General features: G+C 39.6%; 1 protein-coding gene across 2 annotated transcripts; it reads left to right on the forward strand.

Moving 5' to 3' along the window:
- The first annotated feature begins 184 nt into the window (after window positions 1-184).
- trappc10 (trafficking protein particle complex subunit 10) lies at window positions 185-18394 on the forward strand. Of its 2 annotated transcripts, none has more exons than XM_083908900.1 (23): window positions 185-285; window positions 1797-1878; window positions 3617-3752; window positions 5390-5589; window positions 5956-6151; window positions 6277-6388; window positions 6495-6742; window positions 6912-7058; window positions 7379-7493; window positions 8144-8220; window positions 8447-8538; window positions 8972-9112; window positions 9426-9535; window positions 9651-10183; window positions 10347-10488; window positions 10714-10872; window positions 12545-12774; window positions 12911-13011; window positions 13582-13705; window positions 14167-14331; window positions 14484-14664; window positions 15594-15788; window positions 16434-18394. In XM_083908900.1, the coding sequence occupies exons 1-23, from the start codon at window positions 225-227 to the stop codon at window positions 16679-16681; spliced, it is 3795 nt and encodes a 1264-aa protein (XP_083765026.1). In that variant the 5' UTR covers window positions 185-224; the 3' UTR covers window positions 16682-18394. The 2 variants fall into 2 exon arrangements, with proteins under 2 accessions (XP_083765026.1, XP_083765027.1); XM_083908901.1 differs by having other exon boundaries at window positions 9426-9529.
- Window positions 18395-19020: the final 626 nt, after the last annotated feature.

Genomic DNA, 19020 nt, shown 5'->3' on the forward strand with positions numbered 1-19020 from the left:
TTTAATACAGGACTTGGAATTTAGTATTTTTTTCTGACTCAAATTAAACGTCTCATTTTAAAAAAGCACAGGTCGGCCCTTTAATGACGCACATTTTACGCACTTCCCGGAAGTGCAGTGGGGACATAGGCCCCATCGATTCAACACAACTGCACACATAAGCACTTACTAATAATAAAGCTCTGTTTGAATGTCATTTTCATGGAGTCCTACCGCTAACACATATGGAGGTCCAAGAGGAAAAACCAATCATCTATACTATGGAAAACAAGCCGATTGTGACATGTGAGTGTTTTTGAAAAGGAGACGTTCCGTCTTGTTTTTTCTGGTCTTGACAGTTAGCTTGTTAGCTACAGTCATTAGCTCGTTTAAGCTAAGCTACCAGGAACACCTTTACCAACCAGCCTGGGTGCATTGCGTGTGTGTTTATCGATTGGTTGCTGAGATTCCACTTGTCACTTCTATAATACTTGCACATGCTCATACTTAATAGCTGTCTGTGTAGTTTTAATGGAAAGCAGTGTCGCTCACAGTTAGCTAGTGGCTTTATTAATCAACAGGCCGAGCTACCGATATAACGTCATGACTAGTTGCTGCAGTTCTGTGAATTATTTCACCTTATTCCCCACTGGACAGTCACCTTTTCCAACAGCAGCCACCACAAGATATTCAGGCGGTGGAATCGGTTTTCCATTCACAAATCCCTTGGCGTCTAAAAGAAGCTACTTAGACAGAGGTTATTTTAGGAGGCAACTCGTGTACTGGGTGACAGCTTCACCCCACGACGCGGACTGCTCCATTTTTAGGACATAAAGGTTTACACGGATCCAGTAAAGGCGAGGACCTTAGAACGGAGTAGTCGGAATATGAAAGGAAATGATATGTGTGACGCTCAACCAGTTTTAGTACATACAAAGCCACAGGTTGCTTCTTTGGGGTGATATTTTGTGTCGTCTTTAGATTGTACACTCAATGGCCACTTCTTAAAGGTATCAGGTGTAGCTACTAAAGTGTCCGGTGTGGTCTTGCGGTGGCCCACCTATCCGCTTACCGCCACCTGGTACAGAAGGTAGACTGACTCTGATGAGCATGTGAAATACGCAATACAAAGCTAATGTCCAATACATTTTAAAGCACACACCTACCAGTAAATTAATGAACTATACATATACATTAATCCATGTTGCAAACCCTGACACATATGGTATGATGAGGAACCAGAGAGCAGTACAGGGCATTGACCCATACAAGCTCTGGACTATGTGCAGCAAGTTGGCTAAACTCGGCTAAACCTCAACATCCAAGAATAAAATGACCTCAGGTTGCTAGCTCCATTTGTTCTTCTGAGTGCTTTCTTAACACATTTCCTGATGCAGTTTATTTTCCCACAGTCAGAACATGGGACTTTCTGCATCTTCATGCATCGAGTTTGCGTGTTCTCCCCCGTTTGTGTGTGTGGGTTTTCTCCAGGTTTCCTCCCACAGTCCCAAAACATGGAGATTTGGACACTCTAAATTGACTGGAGGTGTGAATGTGAAAATGAATGGTTGTTTGTCTGTGTGTGGCGATCTGTTCAGGGTGTACCTTTTGCCATATGTCAGCTGGGATTGGCACCAGCGTCCCTGCAACCCTCATGGTGGATTGTTAAGTGTTTGTTTTTACCAATTTCAAAGGAAATCCTAAATTTAAAAGATTATCATCTTTTACATATGTCTTTGTGTTTTATATTTTACTGCACTGAAGTCTTAAAGTGATAGTTCCAGTTGTGACCTTGGTCCTTCGGTGTCCTCCCTCAGGTGCTGGAGACCAGGGCTTGTTTACATCTCTCTATACATCATTGGCCCAACAACTTCCCAGGGAGCCAATGGAATGGAGGAGGTGAGTACTGCATTTTGGGAAAAAATTGGTATTGTGAATGTTTTTTTTTTTATTGTCTACACTGCATTAGAGAGTTCCTGTCATTTCCGTTATGCATTTCATAAGCTTGAACTTTTTCTCTTACACATTAAAGCTCTGCTGTGTAATATCCTATAGCTAGGTCACTACTCTCCAAATGTGTAGTGTATAGAACAAGCTAAGTGACAAGTGATTGAAATACACTAAAGGTATTGTTCTCATAGCTTCTCAGTGGTTACTGTCTAAAGCTTGAAAACAAACTGCTGGGAATAAAAACAGAAATGAACTGAGCTTCTGCAGTGAGTGACCCAGGTTCTGTTGTGAGGAAGACGTATCATCCTCTGCTGCTGCTTTGTGGCATGCACACACACATAGAAGGCTGTCTGCACAAGTTAGGACTATGAGGGTTAGAAGGGTTAGTTTCATCTAAAGGGGTGGGCAGTAATATTGTTCACTCCTAAGGAGGGCCTGGACAACTCTCAGTAATTATTCCAACTGTCTGCTGACTTTATTAGGAGAGCTGTTATGTTCTTCTGCCTTACCTCTGTCACTCTGTGCAGTGCGGTAATGTCGCCACAGACATAAAACACTGCAATACTGATAAACACAGAGAAAGTGTAGATGATTGGCTTAATCAGCTTTGAGTGAACTCATTTTTACAGTGGTTTGGATGTGATGGATATTTGTTTATATTTAAAAGTTATGCAGTACAGCTTTAATGTCAGTTTGTTTTTGTGAAGTGTGGTCCAGGGTTTAACATCATTATTCATGTTTTTTATATATCTTTTTCATAGCCACAACAGTAAATGCAAAACATTACATCTATGAATCATTTTCACAACATTTATTAGGCAGCGGGATGTAGATTAATATAAAACTCTTCATTGACTTTTATAGTTGGAGTTTTAATAGTTGAAGTGTACCAGTTCAGAGATTTGCATCACTTTACTCCCCTCTTTACTTTCTAGATAGAGACATTTAATCTTGGGGTAGGAGTGCCTGTGATTCTGGATGACATTCTCATTCATATTGTTGTGACATATCGCCGTGCATAATGTTAGGATGTTTTTATGATGGTTAAATAAACATGGAGGAGGAGGTATTGCCTCACCTTGAATTTTTATGAACTGAAACGGGATGTCCTGTTTGGTTTTGTTATGTGTACATTAATATTCCATATAAGGTTATAACTTACTGTATGAGCACCATAAAATCTTGAATGAATGATGATGAAGGTCACCAGTGATGGCTATCAGTTTTTTGGTCTGTAGCATTATATGTTTTTTTTTTTTGCATGTTCAGACAGAGATTGTTGACCGTGAGCAGGCTAAATGCATTTGTGCACTGTTTTGTTCTGTATTGTAATGAACACAGCAGCAGGGGGTTCTTTTACTAAACGTTATTGCCACTGTTTTGCAGAGACAGCAAGATAACATAGCAACTGTTTTGTTTCACAGAGGGTGTATTGGAAATGGAAATTTGGAAATACTGCAAACGTTTGTCTCATGTAATATCCTGAATAATAGCACTGTCCTGTCTTTTGTAGTTGGATTTGTTCAAGGACAACATTGGTAAAGAAGATTATAGCAATACACCAGAGATTGCTTATACAATTTTAATGCAGCCTATAGAAGAAAGTTTGTAATCAGTTTGATGTTTATTTGAGAATTAAACTGCATTAATTCTATAACCCATGTAAATTGATTCATTTTCTGTACAGGACATATGGCCGTGCTCCAAAAATGATCCACCTTGAAGCTAATTTTGTCCAGTTTAAAGAGGAGCTCCTCCCCAAGGATGGCAACAAGGCTCTCCTCACCTTCCCCTTCCTCCATATCTACTGGACTGACTGCTGTGTGAGTCATAACACACACACACACACACACACACACACACACACACACACACACACACACACACACACACGCACACTCACACTCACACTCACACACACACAGCACTGAGGTTTTGCATTGTGCAATATCAGTCTATGTTGAGACACAAAGGAGGCCACCTGTAAGGCAACACATCTTTGTCATCCCACTTATATATCAGATGCAATAAAAGGCATTAATGCACGTGTATATCATACATTGTTAAGGAACAGGGTTCCATTATACCACTATACCCTCTTTCATAAGGAGATGTAGGAAGGAGGGAAGGAGGAATGCTTATGGCAGCTTCAGACATGAAGCCAAAAGACAGCTTTAGTGTGTTATTGTTTGACAGCCAAATAATGAATAGCATTCTTGTCATAACTGCTAACTGCTGTCTAACAAAGACTACTGCTCTGTTTGCTCTTAATGTCAGTCACTTAACTGTGTTTAAGCGAATGTTCTGCGAATGGGAAGACAAATCAACGAGAATGTTAATTAAAACATATGCAGTGGGAACGCAGAGAAGAATTGAGTCGACTTAATACTTGTTTCTTAAATGTGTGGCCACTATATGAACATTGGGAAGTTGCTATACTAAGCACATCCCAGGTCCTTTCTCGATTCATTGTGCATTCTCTTTGTGTATGTTTGGGATTTCTACTGGTGCTCCAATTGCCTCCTACCATCCAAACATTTTTTCATGTAATGCTCCTGTCAGTGCCCCTGACCAAGGCACTGACGTTCAATCTGGTGTTGGTCCCTGGGCACTGCACAGTTGCTGACACTGCTCCTAGTTCTTGGAGGGTTCCTAATAGAGGACAGTAAAATTCAAAGGAAGAATTTCCTCATTTGGATTAATAAAAAACTTACATTTGGAAGTTGTGAGAAAAGAGTCTTGATAAAGTTGATTTGGTCCATGTACAGTATTTGTAGGAGAGGTAAAGCCTGCTTGTCTACCTTCCTAGAATAGATTGGTGCTTGTGTTTTTTTATCTGGGGTAAAATAGGCCACAGGTATCTCTATGTGCAAAATATGCAAGGTCATTGAGTTAAGATAATGTCGATGCTGTGTTTTTAGGAAGTCAGTTTTTGGGGTGAAAAAATGTTGCTTTGTGTTAATAAAGGGAAACTAGAATGCAAATGTTCTCGCATTATTGATTGTGGAACTTTGCTTTAGAAAAGCAGAGAGGAGAAATATAAGATGGGAAGCAGGAACCTGCTGTTGCTGACTGAGCTGATGGTCAAATTAAGGAAGTACTGTCATTATTATGACATTTCCTAAAGATTATTGTACCAACTCACTTACCCTCTCTAATTTTATTGAAACAATGCACTTACAGGCAGTTATTTTACCATTCAAATAATTCACATGTAACATAACCTCTGCATTAATCTGTTGCAACCAACTATAAAATGTAGAAACCAAGAAATGGACAAAAATTATATGGCCATTGTCTCTAAAACACTTTAAAAATGACATTACATTCCTGACAGTTCAAACCACATTTATCATTGTATACCTAAACGATTGTTGAGAGACATGTTAATTTTTTAAAAGGTACGTTTAAATGTTCCTTTTAAGCCTAAGTCATGTGAATTGCATCTGTTGGATTGCAGGATACAGAGGTGTATAAGAGCACAGTAAAGGAGGACATGATGCGCTGGCAGAACAGCTTGCGGTCCCACAGCTCACCAGACTGGGTCATCATTGTTGTGGAGACCAATGATACTAAGAAAAAGAACAAGACCAACATCCTGCCTCGGTCATCCATTGTGGACAAGATCCGGAGTGATTTTTGCAACAAACAGAACGACAGGTGAAGAGAATCTGCAGAAAAGTGAATTTAATTAGAATTGACATAAGACATCAAAAGTAGTGGTCTGACTTCCTTAAACAGATTGGTCAGTCCCCACTTCCTGCTATTGCCACATTAATGGTATATAGTGGTTGTGATTTATCTCCTCTTTTACAGTGTTATTTATTATCATATGCAACCCTAACATTATAGCACTTTATATATATATTCTTCCATTTGAATATTTGGATAAAAGTCAGACAAATAAAGAATTAATATAATAAAACATTTATACACATATTTATAACCTCCATTATCAAAGCAGAGAATGTAATATGGGCTGAATATCAGAAACCATGTTGATTTGCCTTTGCTTCTGTGGTGCAGGTGTGTGGTGCTGTCCGATCCTCTCAAGGACTCATCTCGGTCTCAGGAATCCTGGAATTCTTTATTACTCAAACTGCGAACGCTCCTCCTCATGTCCTTCACCAAGAACCTTGGCCGCTTTGAAGATGACATGCGAACTCTCCGAGAGAAGCGCACCCAGCCTGGCTGGAGCTTCTGTGAATACTTCATGGTCCAGGTATAAGCCTTGGTAGAACAAGAATGGACTTGCACACTTTGATTTGGATTTTTCTCACAATCCTAACAAAATCAGAATCCACACATTGATCTCTGAAGTCTTGTACTGTGTTTGTGTATGTGCAGGAAGAGTTGGCCTTTGTTTTTGAGATGTTGCAGCAGTTTGAGGATGCTTTGGTCCAGTATGATGAACTTGATGCTCTTTTTACCCAATATGTCCTCAACTTTGGAGCAGGGGGTATGTATCCACTTCTGTGGTTGGTTTGCTATAGCAGTCCATTAGAATAAAATTAAAATGAGGAATTTTTGTATACATGGTGTAACTTGTGCATATCTATCTACAGATACAGCTAACTGGCTCGGCTCATTCTGTGCTCCGGTGCGCAACTGGAGTGGCTTGCTCCTTCGGCGGCCCATCGACATGGAGAAGAGGGATGGGATCCAGCGAGGGGAGGCCAGCTTGTTGGATTTAAGGAGCTACCTCTTTTCCCGCCAATGCACCTTACTCATCTTCCTCCAGAGGCCCTGGGAGGTCACTCAGAGAGCACTGGACCTGCTGCACAACTGTGTTCAGGAGTTGCGCCTGCTTGAAGTAATTTTGAAACCTATCTTTATTACATATATACACATGTACATGCACGTGTGTATAAAATATTAACAATATTTACACTTTATTGATATTGTTAAGAATCCAGTTTGAGGACTTGACCTGACGTCATTCCATATTAAACTGAATGTTCTTGCCATTTTTTGTCGCCAAGGTGTCTGTGCTGGAGGGGGCACTGGACTGCTGGGTGTTCCTCAGCTGCTTGGAGGTTTTGCACAGGATTGAGGGCTGTTGTGATCAGGCCCAGTTAGCTTCAAACTGCTCCCATACTGTTGGACTCTGGGCATATGCAACTGACAAGGTAACAAAATATTTAATCATATAAAGCTGTTGCTCCCTTGACTCTTGTAGCTTCCATGGTTTGTCATTGTAGACGACAGGTTAATTTGAGACATGTTTCATCATCTTCTTGCCTCACACTATTAGTCTCATAATGTGATCATTAATTTGTCCTGTAATTTGTGCTCACAGAGTAATTGGAGTTAACTTTGACTGAGGCTGTTTGTTAAAAATGTGTTAATTTTTCATTCAGTCATTAGTAGAGCAAGTACTAAATATTTTATACAACGGTTTCCTCCAAATAATACATAATAAGATGTTTTTTCCCCCTCTGTGTGTCAGCTGAAGTCCCTGGGGGAACTCTGTGGCCTGGTGTCAGAGAAGGGACCCACATCAGAGGACCTGAACAGGACAGTAGATCTACTGGCTGGACTGGGAGATGAGAGACCTGAGACTGGTGAGTTTTAAGATTCTCTCATTACAAAAAAGATTGATCTAAAAAAAAAAAACAACAACTTGTTAATTCCCAGTTAGATTGTGAACACCATCAAACAAGTACATATGGTGCCCGGGTCAGCCATATGTAATTGTCTGTAGCCTGTAGTTGTTAACAATGTATCCCACAATGGTGGCCTTACTTAGCTCTGGTTAGCTCTGGTTAGCTCTGGTTAGCTCTGGTTAGCTCTGGTTAGCTCTGGTTAGCTCTGATTAGCTCTGATTAGCTCTGATTAGCAGTTTAGCTCATTCAGGACTGACTGGATAGTCAGCCTGACACTCCTGTTATTTTAAGCTCTTCTAAGTTGTGACTTTCAACTGAAATTAGCACTTAAAACCTTTATCTGATTCATAGTTCAGTTTAAAACACATCTCCTCTGGTCTTTTACAATATCTTAGTTAAATTTGTCTGGTGGAAAATATGTATACACTGTTAGTTTATGCAGAATAAATGCAGCTTGTAACACCAGACGCACAGCAATGCAGCAGTCTGACTGTGTGTGTCAGTGCCATTAGGGTTTGGTTTGCCTTGTAAATGTCACTTGTGAGTCTAATTTGAATAATTATAAACAGTGCATTCCTAATGTCTAAGTCTCATGTCTTCCTCCACAGTCAACAGTTTGCAGAGCCCTTACAAAAAGCTGAAAGAAGCTTTGTCGTCTGTTGAAGCTTTTGAAAGACACTATCTTGTAAGTCAAATTCTTGCCACTGTTTTATTTTTTCATGTTAATGGTACTCAGCATAGCATGACATTAACGTACATTCTTTGAATTCCAATATTATTCATGACGTGATGTGTTGGAAACTCACTAAGCAGTCGATCTTGTTATGTCTGTCCCCTGTTGTTGTTCTCGTTTCCCTCAACCTCTGCCTACATCACCATGCTGTTGGCCTCCTTTCATCATCTTTCATCAGGAACTGTCTCATGCTGCTATGGAGATGTACACAGCCATTGGGCGGCTAAGGTCTGCCAGACTGGTGGGAAAAAGCCTGGCTGAGTTTTACATGTAAGGAAGGTTAAAGCAATTCAGTACTTGCAAACACCCATACATTCCAAGAGAAATGTCGAATAAGGCAGAATAGAACACTGTAACACTTTTATAATGAATATGAAGCCATAAAAGTCCATTTGAGACTTCATGTAATGACATTATGGCCAAAACAAATAATGTAAAAGTGTGATGATGCTTCGTAAAAACAAATAGTAGTTTATTATTGTGAAATTGTGCTTTCACTGTCCAATGTTATGTTGTTAATATATATGATACATTTACAAATATTTAATTGTTATTATTAATTGTCATGTACACGGAGCATAGCATTAATCTTAGTTTTTAATCTCTGTGTTTATTGCTTTAAAATGCTAAAAAGATTGTGTTGCCCAGAAAAGAGCTTGTATTTGTCTTTCTAGCTAACGTTGATGAATTTCTGTGTGTGTAGGAGAAAGGGGGACCCTGAGCGAGCAGAAACCCTCTTACAGGAAGCGCTGAAGTCGTATGTATCGGAGGGCTGGAGCCTCCCTGTCACTCACACCAGGAAACAGATTGCTGAGTGTCAGAAACTGCTGGGCAGAACTGAAGAGTATCTTTTACAGCACCAGTGTCAGCATATTTTTCCAGTGGCTATCTAAGGGCAAATATGTCCACTTACCTGTGCTCTGAGACTCGATGACTAGAGGGAATAATCATTGTCTGGTCATCAAAATTGTTCTATATGCCTTTTTATTTTTATACCAGAAAGTAGTTACTCAATGTGCCAATTTATAGTTGTAATTCTCATGAAAGATCCAATGATTTTTTTAGTTAGTCTTGGTTTAAGACTATGAGCATAGATGCTAACTGATTTTTGGGCTGGTGCACCTTGGTGTTTGATTTTCCTTTACAACCCTCCACAGTTACCTGCAGACCAGTGCCTTGTTGGCAGGTGATGTGAATCTGACCACCGAAGAGAGGAAGCACTTTTGTCAGGAACTTCTGACCTTTGCTGCCAAGTCTGGAGGTCAGTGTAAGTAATCAGGTTATTTACATGTTTACCTTCAAAAAGAAAGGAATAGACCACTATATCCTCTATATATATGAAGCCCTATTTTTTTCTTAAATGTCATTTTCTTCCTTCACAGCCCCAAAAGTGACTCTCAGTATGGGTGTTTTTGCTCAACTCACACGACTACAATTCCATCCAGCGACAGCCTCTGTACACTCTGGTGCCGTCTTGCAGGTGGAGCTCACCCTCAGATGTTTGATGCCTGTGTCAGTGCACATACAACAAGTAGCTGCTAGTATTCACTTTGACGTGGATCACGGGGGGACTCATGGGAGGTCCAAATCAATTCAGAGGCAAAAAAACCCAGCAACAGTTGAGTTTAATCAGGCTAGCTTGTCAGCAGGTCCCCCTTCCTCTTCAGCTGGGGGTCCCTCTTTAGAAATGGATGAAATTCAGGACAGGAGTCCTTCGGACAATTCTCTCAACTCTACAGGAGTGGTGTGTAAAAACACTCACCTGATCATGCGTCGTCATGACAGCAACTCGCCGCCAGACACGCCCAACTGTTTCAGTCCTCCTGCAGTTGCCATGAAGGAAGGAGCACAGATGCTGAAAGTGCAGGATGTAACGTTAGAGCCTGGGAATAACAGCATTACCTTCACAGCACCAGTAAGATACTTTTTGTGCCTTAATAAGAATGAATGATGTTTGACGTGATGGAATTTGAGGTTAAGGAGGAGATATACTTTTTCTTTGATGAGCTTTTTACACATTTCCCTCTTATATGACAACTTTGACAATCTTTGCCCTGTCTTGCTGTTTTCCTTCTTAGAGTGGACAACCAGGTACATATACATTGCGTCAGCTGTGTGCCATTGTGGGTCAAGTGCAGCTTGTGCTGCCTCATATCTACCCATCAGTCCAATATGAAGTTTATTCTCAGGAGCCCCAGCTCACTGTGGAGCCTCTCTCAGGTCAGATATTTATATATGATTGGTCACATTTAAGGCTTAACAAATCTGTTTTATGTATTTGTCACAGTTTTAAATTTTTTTTTATAAATAATTTGCATTGCTTTAAATAGGAGCTATATTTGGATTATCTCTTTGTAGCTGGACAACAAACCTTGTATTGGATGTTTCTCTTCTGCTTGTCACTTATGTGTATTGGCTTCACTGAAGTTGTTTTTCTGCTTCCAGAGCCACTGTTAGCCGGTCTGCCTCAGATGGTGAAGTTCACCCTGTTGACGGGTCATTACGCTGTGAAGAAAGGAGATGCTCTGCAGCTCAGCAACACAGACACCATGCCCATCCTACCGTCCACCAGCTGCACCGCCCGCATCAGTGACCCAACTACTGGTCAGTTCACATTTGAATCTGTTAATTCAATTCTTTTAAATTTCTTTAAAACTCATTTGTCTTTCATGGACAAGTCCCATAGGTTGAGTTTGGGGGATGGCAGTGGGGAACAGTGTCCCCCCAGTGGCTAAAATTATACATTAAGTCTAAAAATGTGTCCAATAAAAACATTTCTTGTTATTGTTTCTGTTCGACTATTTATATCCTTTTATTTTTTTTAAGGCCTTAAAATGTCTTAAATTCTCCCTAAAATCTCATAATAGGTCTTAAATACAGTTGTGAAAGGTCTTAAAAATCTATTACAATACTTTTATTTAAAACATGCATAAACTTCAGTCTCGCTTTAAATTGTTTCTATTTTTGAGGATGCGATAACATAACTACAACACGGAACTAAAGTAGGTCACCTTTGCTGCCCGGTGAGAATTTATTGAGCACCACTAGCAAGTGTGCTGTGCGCGCGCCGCGGTGCGTTACAGCTTAGCATAGCAGCGGTTTTGTCAACGATTTGTGGCTCTAATTTTCCTTCATGTCTTTTGTACTTTTTTGTCAGTATGGATTTGAAATGAGTCTTAAATTGTATTCATTATGGTCTTAAAAAAGTCTTAAAAAGTCTTAAATTTGACTTGTTGAGTTTCCATGACGACTGACCGGAAAAAGGCACGCACAATGTCATGTTTACGTGCCTCCCGATTGTTAAAATCCGGCACCGGAGTTCAGGCACCGTTTGACAGTTAGCGATGTTAGCTCCTCGAGTGTCGTTTAGCGTGCCTACAGTCGAACTAGAGCGGTCTGTTAATTAAAGGAAAAGAGCAGCACTACAAATAATCAGTGTACCTGTGTACTGCGTATGTGTGCCTCGGTTTTTAAAGTTTAGTGTTACTTTAGAGACTCATATTAACAATCGGGAGTCACGTAAACATGACGTCACATGCGTCTTTTTCTGGTCAGTTGCCATGGAAACGCGTCATGCGTGAAATATTCGTGAAAAAATTAGGTAACCAGTAGGGCTGCAACGATTAATTAATCTATTCTAGAGAGATTTTTTTGTTTTTTTAACAATTCATTCAAGCTTTGCGATTTTTTTTAGCTTCTTAAATGTGAATATTGTCTGGACAAAAAAAAAATCATTAAAACTAGGTTCCAGGTTTGCTAAACACTGATCAACAGTTCAACTATATTTTATGGACAAAAAAATATTAGATTAATCGAGAAAATAATTGACAGATTCTAAAACTAAACAGTATATTTCATTAAACACTGAAAAGACATCTCTAGCAGTGTTTCTTTGACAACCACTTTCACTTCAAGATGGAAATTGTGGCACTGATTTAACATGGTTTAACTCTCTTCCATGTAGGCTACTGCACTTTATTTTAATTTTTGAAACAATACAATGCCATCGCATCATGGTAGGTGCACCGTATATTTTCTTTTGTTTTTGTCTTTTGCCAATCACACCCCTGTGTGTGATTGAAGTTGTCAGAAACTGACGAAGCTTATGTGATACATTTTTTTGTTTTACTTAATCCTCTTGTACTGTACTCTACTATGTACGTCCATCTCTGCCTATGACTACGTCCTGAAGAGAACTTCTTTTAGAACCAGAGATAATTTGGTGGCACATATTATATTCTCATTGCTTGTTATTCTGTTGTCGTCCTGTGTTTAGAATCGGTGAGTGAAAGCGTCCTCTTCATTCAGTCGTCTGAGAAGGTGACCAGCATTAGTCTGCCCCCGACCCCTCCCTACCACACTCTGGAATTCCAGCTGGAGGTTTTGTGTATCATCCCATCTGGGACAGACCGACCTGCCAATGAGAGGCTGACCAATGGGGAGGTCCGTCATCGCCCACGTAGCTACAGTCATCCTGACACGCCTATGACCGCTATCGACCAGAGGGTAAGGCCCACTTAAAAATACATTTTTTTATTTTTCAGACCAAACCCCTAATAATAATGGATTTATTAATATATAATAATATCATATTAATTAGTAACAAAATAATTAAGATTTGTTTTTCTGTGTCTGTCTACAGATGTCTATCGACTGCCCCTGGTCAATCTACTCCACACTGTTAGCCCTGACCTTTTACATCCCCTTCAAGACCAAACACTCGCTGCTCTCTGCTGGTAACAGGTGTGCTTTCCATTCTCATTTACTGTATCTTCTGTATATATAAAAAAGACATCACATTATTTCAAAATGTTGAGTTGTAGACATCAATGTTTTGTAAATGTTCAGGCAAAACAAACTTCTTCAGTTTGTTTGGTTTGAAATAAGCGATGAGAATAAATGTTTAGAAAAAAACAGGAGTAGCTCTTTGCCATCTTCGTTTTGTCAAATTACCAAGGTCAGCGCACACCAGAAGTAAACAAACGTGCGGTAACAATTATTGTGTTCAATCATTCTATCTTGTTAATCTCATCTGTATTAATCGCAATGATTAATGCGTTAACTTTGACAGCCCTAATTTATTTAGTTCATTGACGTCCTTAACACGGTGCCGGTGTATTACATTAGTGTTTTGTATTGTTCAACCAACGATAATCATCCATGAGAATCGTTGGAAATATCTAACGTTAATAAAAATTCTTCAAAATACAAGACCATCATTTCTGATATGAACATAAAATGTTCTGCTCTGTATATTCTGTCTACTCATACACATGTATGATCTGTATTTTTTTTTTTTATCTCACCCAACAGGAAGTACCTCCAGGTGTGTGTGCACAATGTGTCAGATGTGAACTTTACGCTGGCAGAAATGAAGCTGACAGAGAAGCAGCATGCGTCACTGGAGCTACAGTCCCTTAACTCTAAAACCCAACAGGTGAGCAGAAAAAAACCCAACAAAACAAAAGAGAGCTTTGTTTTCGAACACTTTCAGAATAAATTGTGGTAGTTATTATAATGAATTAACTTCCACATGAACTCTGGGCATTGACAGAATGATTATTATTAGTTATTATTATTATTATTAGTGACAAAACACTCCCTTGTTTCCTTAGCCGGGTTGAAAAGTAGGCGAAGGGTGTGGAGATATATCAGATATCCACAACAAAGTGAGAGTTTTAATGTGCAGGTACTAAGCAGAGGACAGTATAATACCGTATCTAAACAATCTTTCAACCACATGCTTTACCATGTGATGACAGGTGTTATATGGGAGATCTAGCAGCTGATCTGTTATCTTGTGAAAGTTTTGCATGGTTTAGAAAACAGTTGGAAAAAAGGTTGTTAACTAACAATCATTGCTGATTTCTGTTGTGCTTTTTTTTGCCCTGTGTGCAGCTCTTGTGCAGTAAGCACAGCGTGTTCTGCTTGTGGGAGGTGAGCTGGAAGGATGACCTGCCTTCCTGTCTCCAGTGTGTTTTCTCTGCCAACTTCTCTCCACTCAAGCAAGATGTCTCTTCCTTCAAACCCTTTCACTACCAGTTTCAGTTTGAGACAGTCACTGTAAGTCATTTAAATATGTCTTCCTTTGCACTGAATCCCCTGGTTATATAGAAACATAATGATTTACACAGCATGTGGACAGTGAGTTTATTGCCTCAACAAGAGTCACTCCTACTGTAAATATGACCACTCTTTGATATTGTGTATCTCAGACATTGTACAGCGTGAGAGCTGAGATCCTGCCCCCTGCTGGTGAGCAACACTGTCGCTCAGGATTCCTCTGTGGACTGGAGGTTTGTATAACACGACTGACTGAGCCTGCAGAGGGAGAGTTGGCAGAGGAAAGCAAGACTGACACTGATGGTCCTAAAACCACCAAACTCATGTATGAAGGTATGTGTGCAGATTATTTTCTGTTTTCTCAGAGGACAAGTTAACTTAAGAAATTACACATTACGCTTTTTATACAGACACACAGTTAAATAAAATAAAACATTTTTTGAACAGCAGAGTATTTGTGATTATATGATTGTTCCTTGTGAATATAAGGGGGGAATACAATCATATTACTGCAAATTACAAATGTAGACATGACTGACCTTTAAATGGCCTAAAATAGTATAGTTAACCAATATATACTTTGAAATAAATATTTAGGGTTGATTGGTTGTGTTGTCTAATTGATAATCTATTGAGGAAAATTGTCACAAATTTGTCACAAAAAAACAGCCAAATAATCCAAAGTCTCAGCTTTGACTTGCTATTTTCGTTTGTTCTTATTTCGCTTCTCCATTATATCTTACATTTTATAGATGAAAAACGTTAAATGAAAAACCATCTCAATGTTTGTTATGTCAGTTTTTTACTAGAAGCCCAGCTGAGGCTCATTACCTCCACCAAGGAGATAATGTTTCCAGCCATATCCGTGTGTGTGTTTGTGTTTGTCAGCAGGATTATGCTGAAAGCACTGAGGCAATTTTTACCAGCCTCATTGGAAAGATAGAGTCAGGAAGAGGCTATACATTTTTTGCATGGATCTCGTTAAAGAGACAGATCCAGGAATTTTCACTTTTCTTAACATTTGGAGAAAAGCTGTTTTTAGATATTGTCAGTTTCTCAGGAATAGTTGTGTCTCTCTTCATCTTTAATATCCACCCTTAGTGCCATTCTAGTTCATGCATTTAATTTATCAACACACCCATGTTTTCTAGTAGTACTGATTTACTTGTATTTATATTTATTCAGTATTTAGTGCATATGATATCATATTTGTAATTTATGACCAGTCCATCGGCCCATTGTGACTTTGTATGTGTTCACAGTGGCTGACAGCAGCAGTAACTGGGCCGTGTGCGGGAAGAGTTCAGGGATGGTGTCGATGCCCATTACGGCCAACGCCACACACAAGGTGCAGATTGAGGTGATGCCGTTGTTCGCAGGTCACCTTCCGTTCCCCAAAATCAAAGTGCTGAAGTACCTGCCTCACACTGCAGCAGTGGCCATTCAACCAGACCCTGGTAAGACACTACAAATGTAAACCCACACAATTCTGTTTATTTACCAATGAAGGAATGGAGACTTGAACTTCTGGGAAACGCAGATGCAATTTTATTAAATGGGCCTCTTTTCAACTTGTTAGTATTGGGCCTGTTTGTGTTTGGCCAATGACATCACAGTCTGCAACAGCTTTGGTTAGCGGCTAGTTGTTAGCAAGTCTGACTGAATTATGCATTAGTAATTGGACTTCTATTATTAATTGTGTGTTTGTTTGTTGTTGTCTAACTTTGAGAAGTTAATACAATTTCGGAGGGACTACTGTGTGTGTTTAAACTCTGTGTTTAGTTTGATTAACACACTTATTCAGTTTATTCTAACATCATATAAATGTACTGAATACTGAGTTTAAATGGAGAGGGAAATCCCACTGACCCCTCACAAAGCTGTACTCTGTTTTCAGTTACATTGATAATGTTGGAATTTGTGGTTCACTTATAAGCTGTTGTGTTCTTTGATGTAAAACTGTATCCTGAACATGTAAATATAAAACAAAAGTGTTTTACAAAAAAAAGAACAGATTTTATTTTCATCACATTACACTGAAAGATGTTAATCTTCTTATCCTGTGGATGGTAAATAATCCAGTTTTTTGTTGCCATCTTCAGACAGCTGTGTGGAAAATGACAGTCTGTCCCTCCTGGACAAGACGCTGGACGACCAGGCAGACACTGCAAGCATTCGCAGCAGGGGAAGCGTCCACTCTGTTGGCAGTGTCGAACAGCAGCAGAAAGGCGTGGCGATGCCACGTCTGGAGCCCTTCAGCCCCGGACAGGTGTTCAACCACAGCCACGCACGGCAGGTGCTGGTGCTGCCCTCCACTGACGACCACATCATGGAGGTCAACGCTACATGACACCAGTGACAAGAGCTCCCACCCCCTTCTTAATAGGACTAAACCGAGGCCCTGGATGGACTCTGCTGAGCTTTTGCTCTGTGGCAGAACGGGTTCATGAGTCCATGTCGAATAACTCTGCGGTTTGCCCGTGTGGATTCCCCCTCCCCAAGCATGAAACATTCACATCACTGGAGACATTACAGACAAGAGGCAGCGACCAGCCAGTGACATCTGCTGATAGATTTAATAAAGATTTTTTCTTTGCCATATTTTGTACATAGGTCATTGAATGGATTTATAGTTATAAAGATAAAAATATATATAGATATATATATGAACTGATCAATCAGATTGGCACTTCCTCTGTGCTCCTTCAAGCTGAAGAATAACACTCCTGATTGTCCCATGATGCACCAAAGCCCTAGATGTGTGTACGCCTGGATGAGCTGTAACTCAAGTGCTGTAACTTTGACCGAGTGTTTCCAGCTGTGTTCATGTGCCTCTCATGTGGTCAGTCGTTTTTATATTTGAGACCGTGAGAAGTTGATTTACAAACCAAATTATCAAATCTTTTTTTTTGGAGAAAGATTCATCGTCCTCACAGATGGTGCCTTGCAGCCGACACAGGAAACATTCCCACTTATGTGTGATGAAGTAGAATATTAAAGCTGGGGTCAGACTACATCATATCAGCCTGATAATGTATCTCAATGACTTTCAAAGGTTATAAGAGCTCTTAGCTACTCTGTGGCAACCATGTAATACTGAAGTTGTATAAGACGGTGAGCTTTGATTGTTGGTTGTGCAAGTAATTGCAAGAACATATGACTCTAAAATACATTTTGTGTAATCTGGTCCCAGTCTCTAGAGTCTAGACAAGCAACTGCCAATTTTGTGAGTCACCTTAATGGATTTGCACATTGATTCAAGTAGAGTTGCCTCTGACAACAGTGTAAAAAAAACAGTCCCCAAAACTGATAATGCAAGTTGTGCTGTATTTGAAAAGATATAAGAAATCAAATACTAGACCCACAATATATTGAACTTGCTCTTTGAGAGTTACTTGATAATTTTAGAATTGTTTCTTCTTTTAAAGAGGGACAGAAATCAAGTAATTTCATTTTAAATATTAAACAAGTATTTAGAATTTCAAAAACAAGTTCCTGTTCGGGTAAAGCATCCTCCCCCTAAATATAATGTTAAATGAATGAAAACGTTTTATTGCTGCAGGAAGAATGTTCGTCACAAATATCAACAGTAAGATTAATTAAATTACTCCTTTTTTTCTTCTTTTTTTCTCTCAAAAGCAAAACGATCGATGACATGAGAGGCTCGGGCTGAATCGAGCGAGGTGTTGAGTGTCTGTTCAGATGTAGTTCTGTGTATGAATGTGTGAGTGAATTCAGTTGAGACTTAAATGAGGATCATACAGTGCACATTATTGTCTATCTGTTGTCTTACCTAGCAGTGGATTGTTCATATATTGTGTCTATATTTATTCTATGCATGAGTGAAGTGTGTGCGTGTGTGTGTGAGTGATTGTACGTCTGTCGTTAAAACTCCTTTTCCGAGCTATGCACACATACCGATAGGAGTTGAATAAATGAGTGAAATAAGTCGTTGTTGGATTTATTCATTCATTTATTTGAATTGATGAATGTCGGCTACTTCTCCCTCTAGTGCGCACTCATACAGTGTAACTGCAGCCTCCTGCTCTTGACCACTGTACATACTGACCTGTAAATAATGATTCAAATCAAAAATCATCTTTGATTGCCAACTATATTAAAAAAAAATCATTGGAACTGGTTTTCTGTATAGTGTTTACGTAGAACGTGACAACATTCTTTTTCAGGAAATATATTTTTCTAATGGGGCTACTGGCATGAAATTTTCACAAGGTGTCAGTAACAGTCCAAGTAGTGAAATGACACAGGGAATAAGTATTGGAAAAGGTGGTAAGCCAAGAAACCAAAATATGTCTGTATTTTGAAAGCAATCCTGGGCCCTATCAGTGCAAATTAATATCAGCTGGTTCATTCCTATCTCATGGCCTATAAAAAGGTTTCTCATTACTGAGGTGTCATACAAGAAGCATCTCATGATGGGTACAGGCACCTCTCTCAAAGCATTTGGCATCTTGGGGCCTTTCTGCATGGAGTTTGCTTGTTTATTGTTGCAAAACATATGGATGGCATTGGTTACAGGTGTATTTCTAAACATCTGAATGTACCAGTGAGCACCACTGAGGCTTTAATCTGGAAGTGGAAAGAGCATAATTGGAGTTTTCCAAGAGCCAAGGACCGCTCGTGGAGAGCTTCGGAAAGACCTGGAATTAGCAGGTACAGTTGTTTCAA

The sequence above is a fragment of the Microchirus variegatus genome (genome assembly GCF_963457635.1).
Source record: "Microchirus variegatus genome assembly, chromosome: 22".
NCBI classification, from domain to species: domain Eukaryota; kingdom Metazoa; phylum Chordata; class Actinopteri; order Pleuronectiformes; family Soleidae; genus Microchirus; species Microchirus variegatus.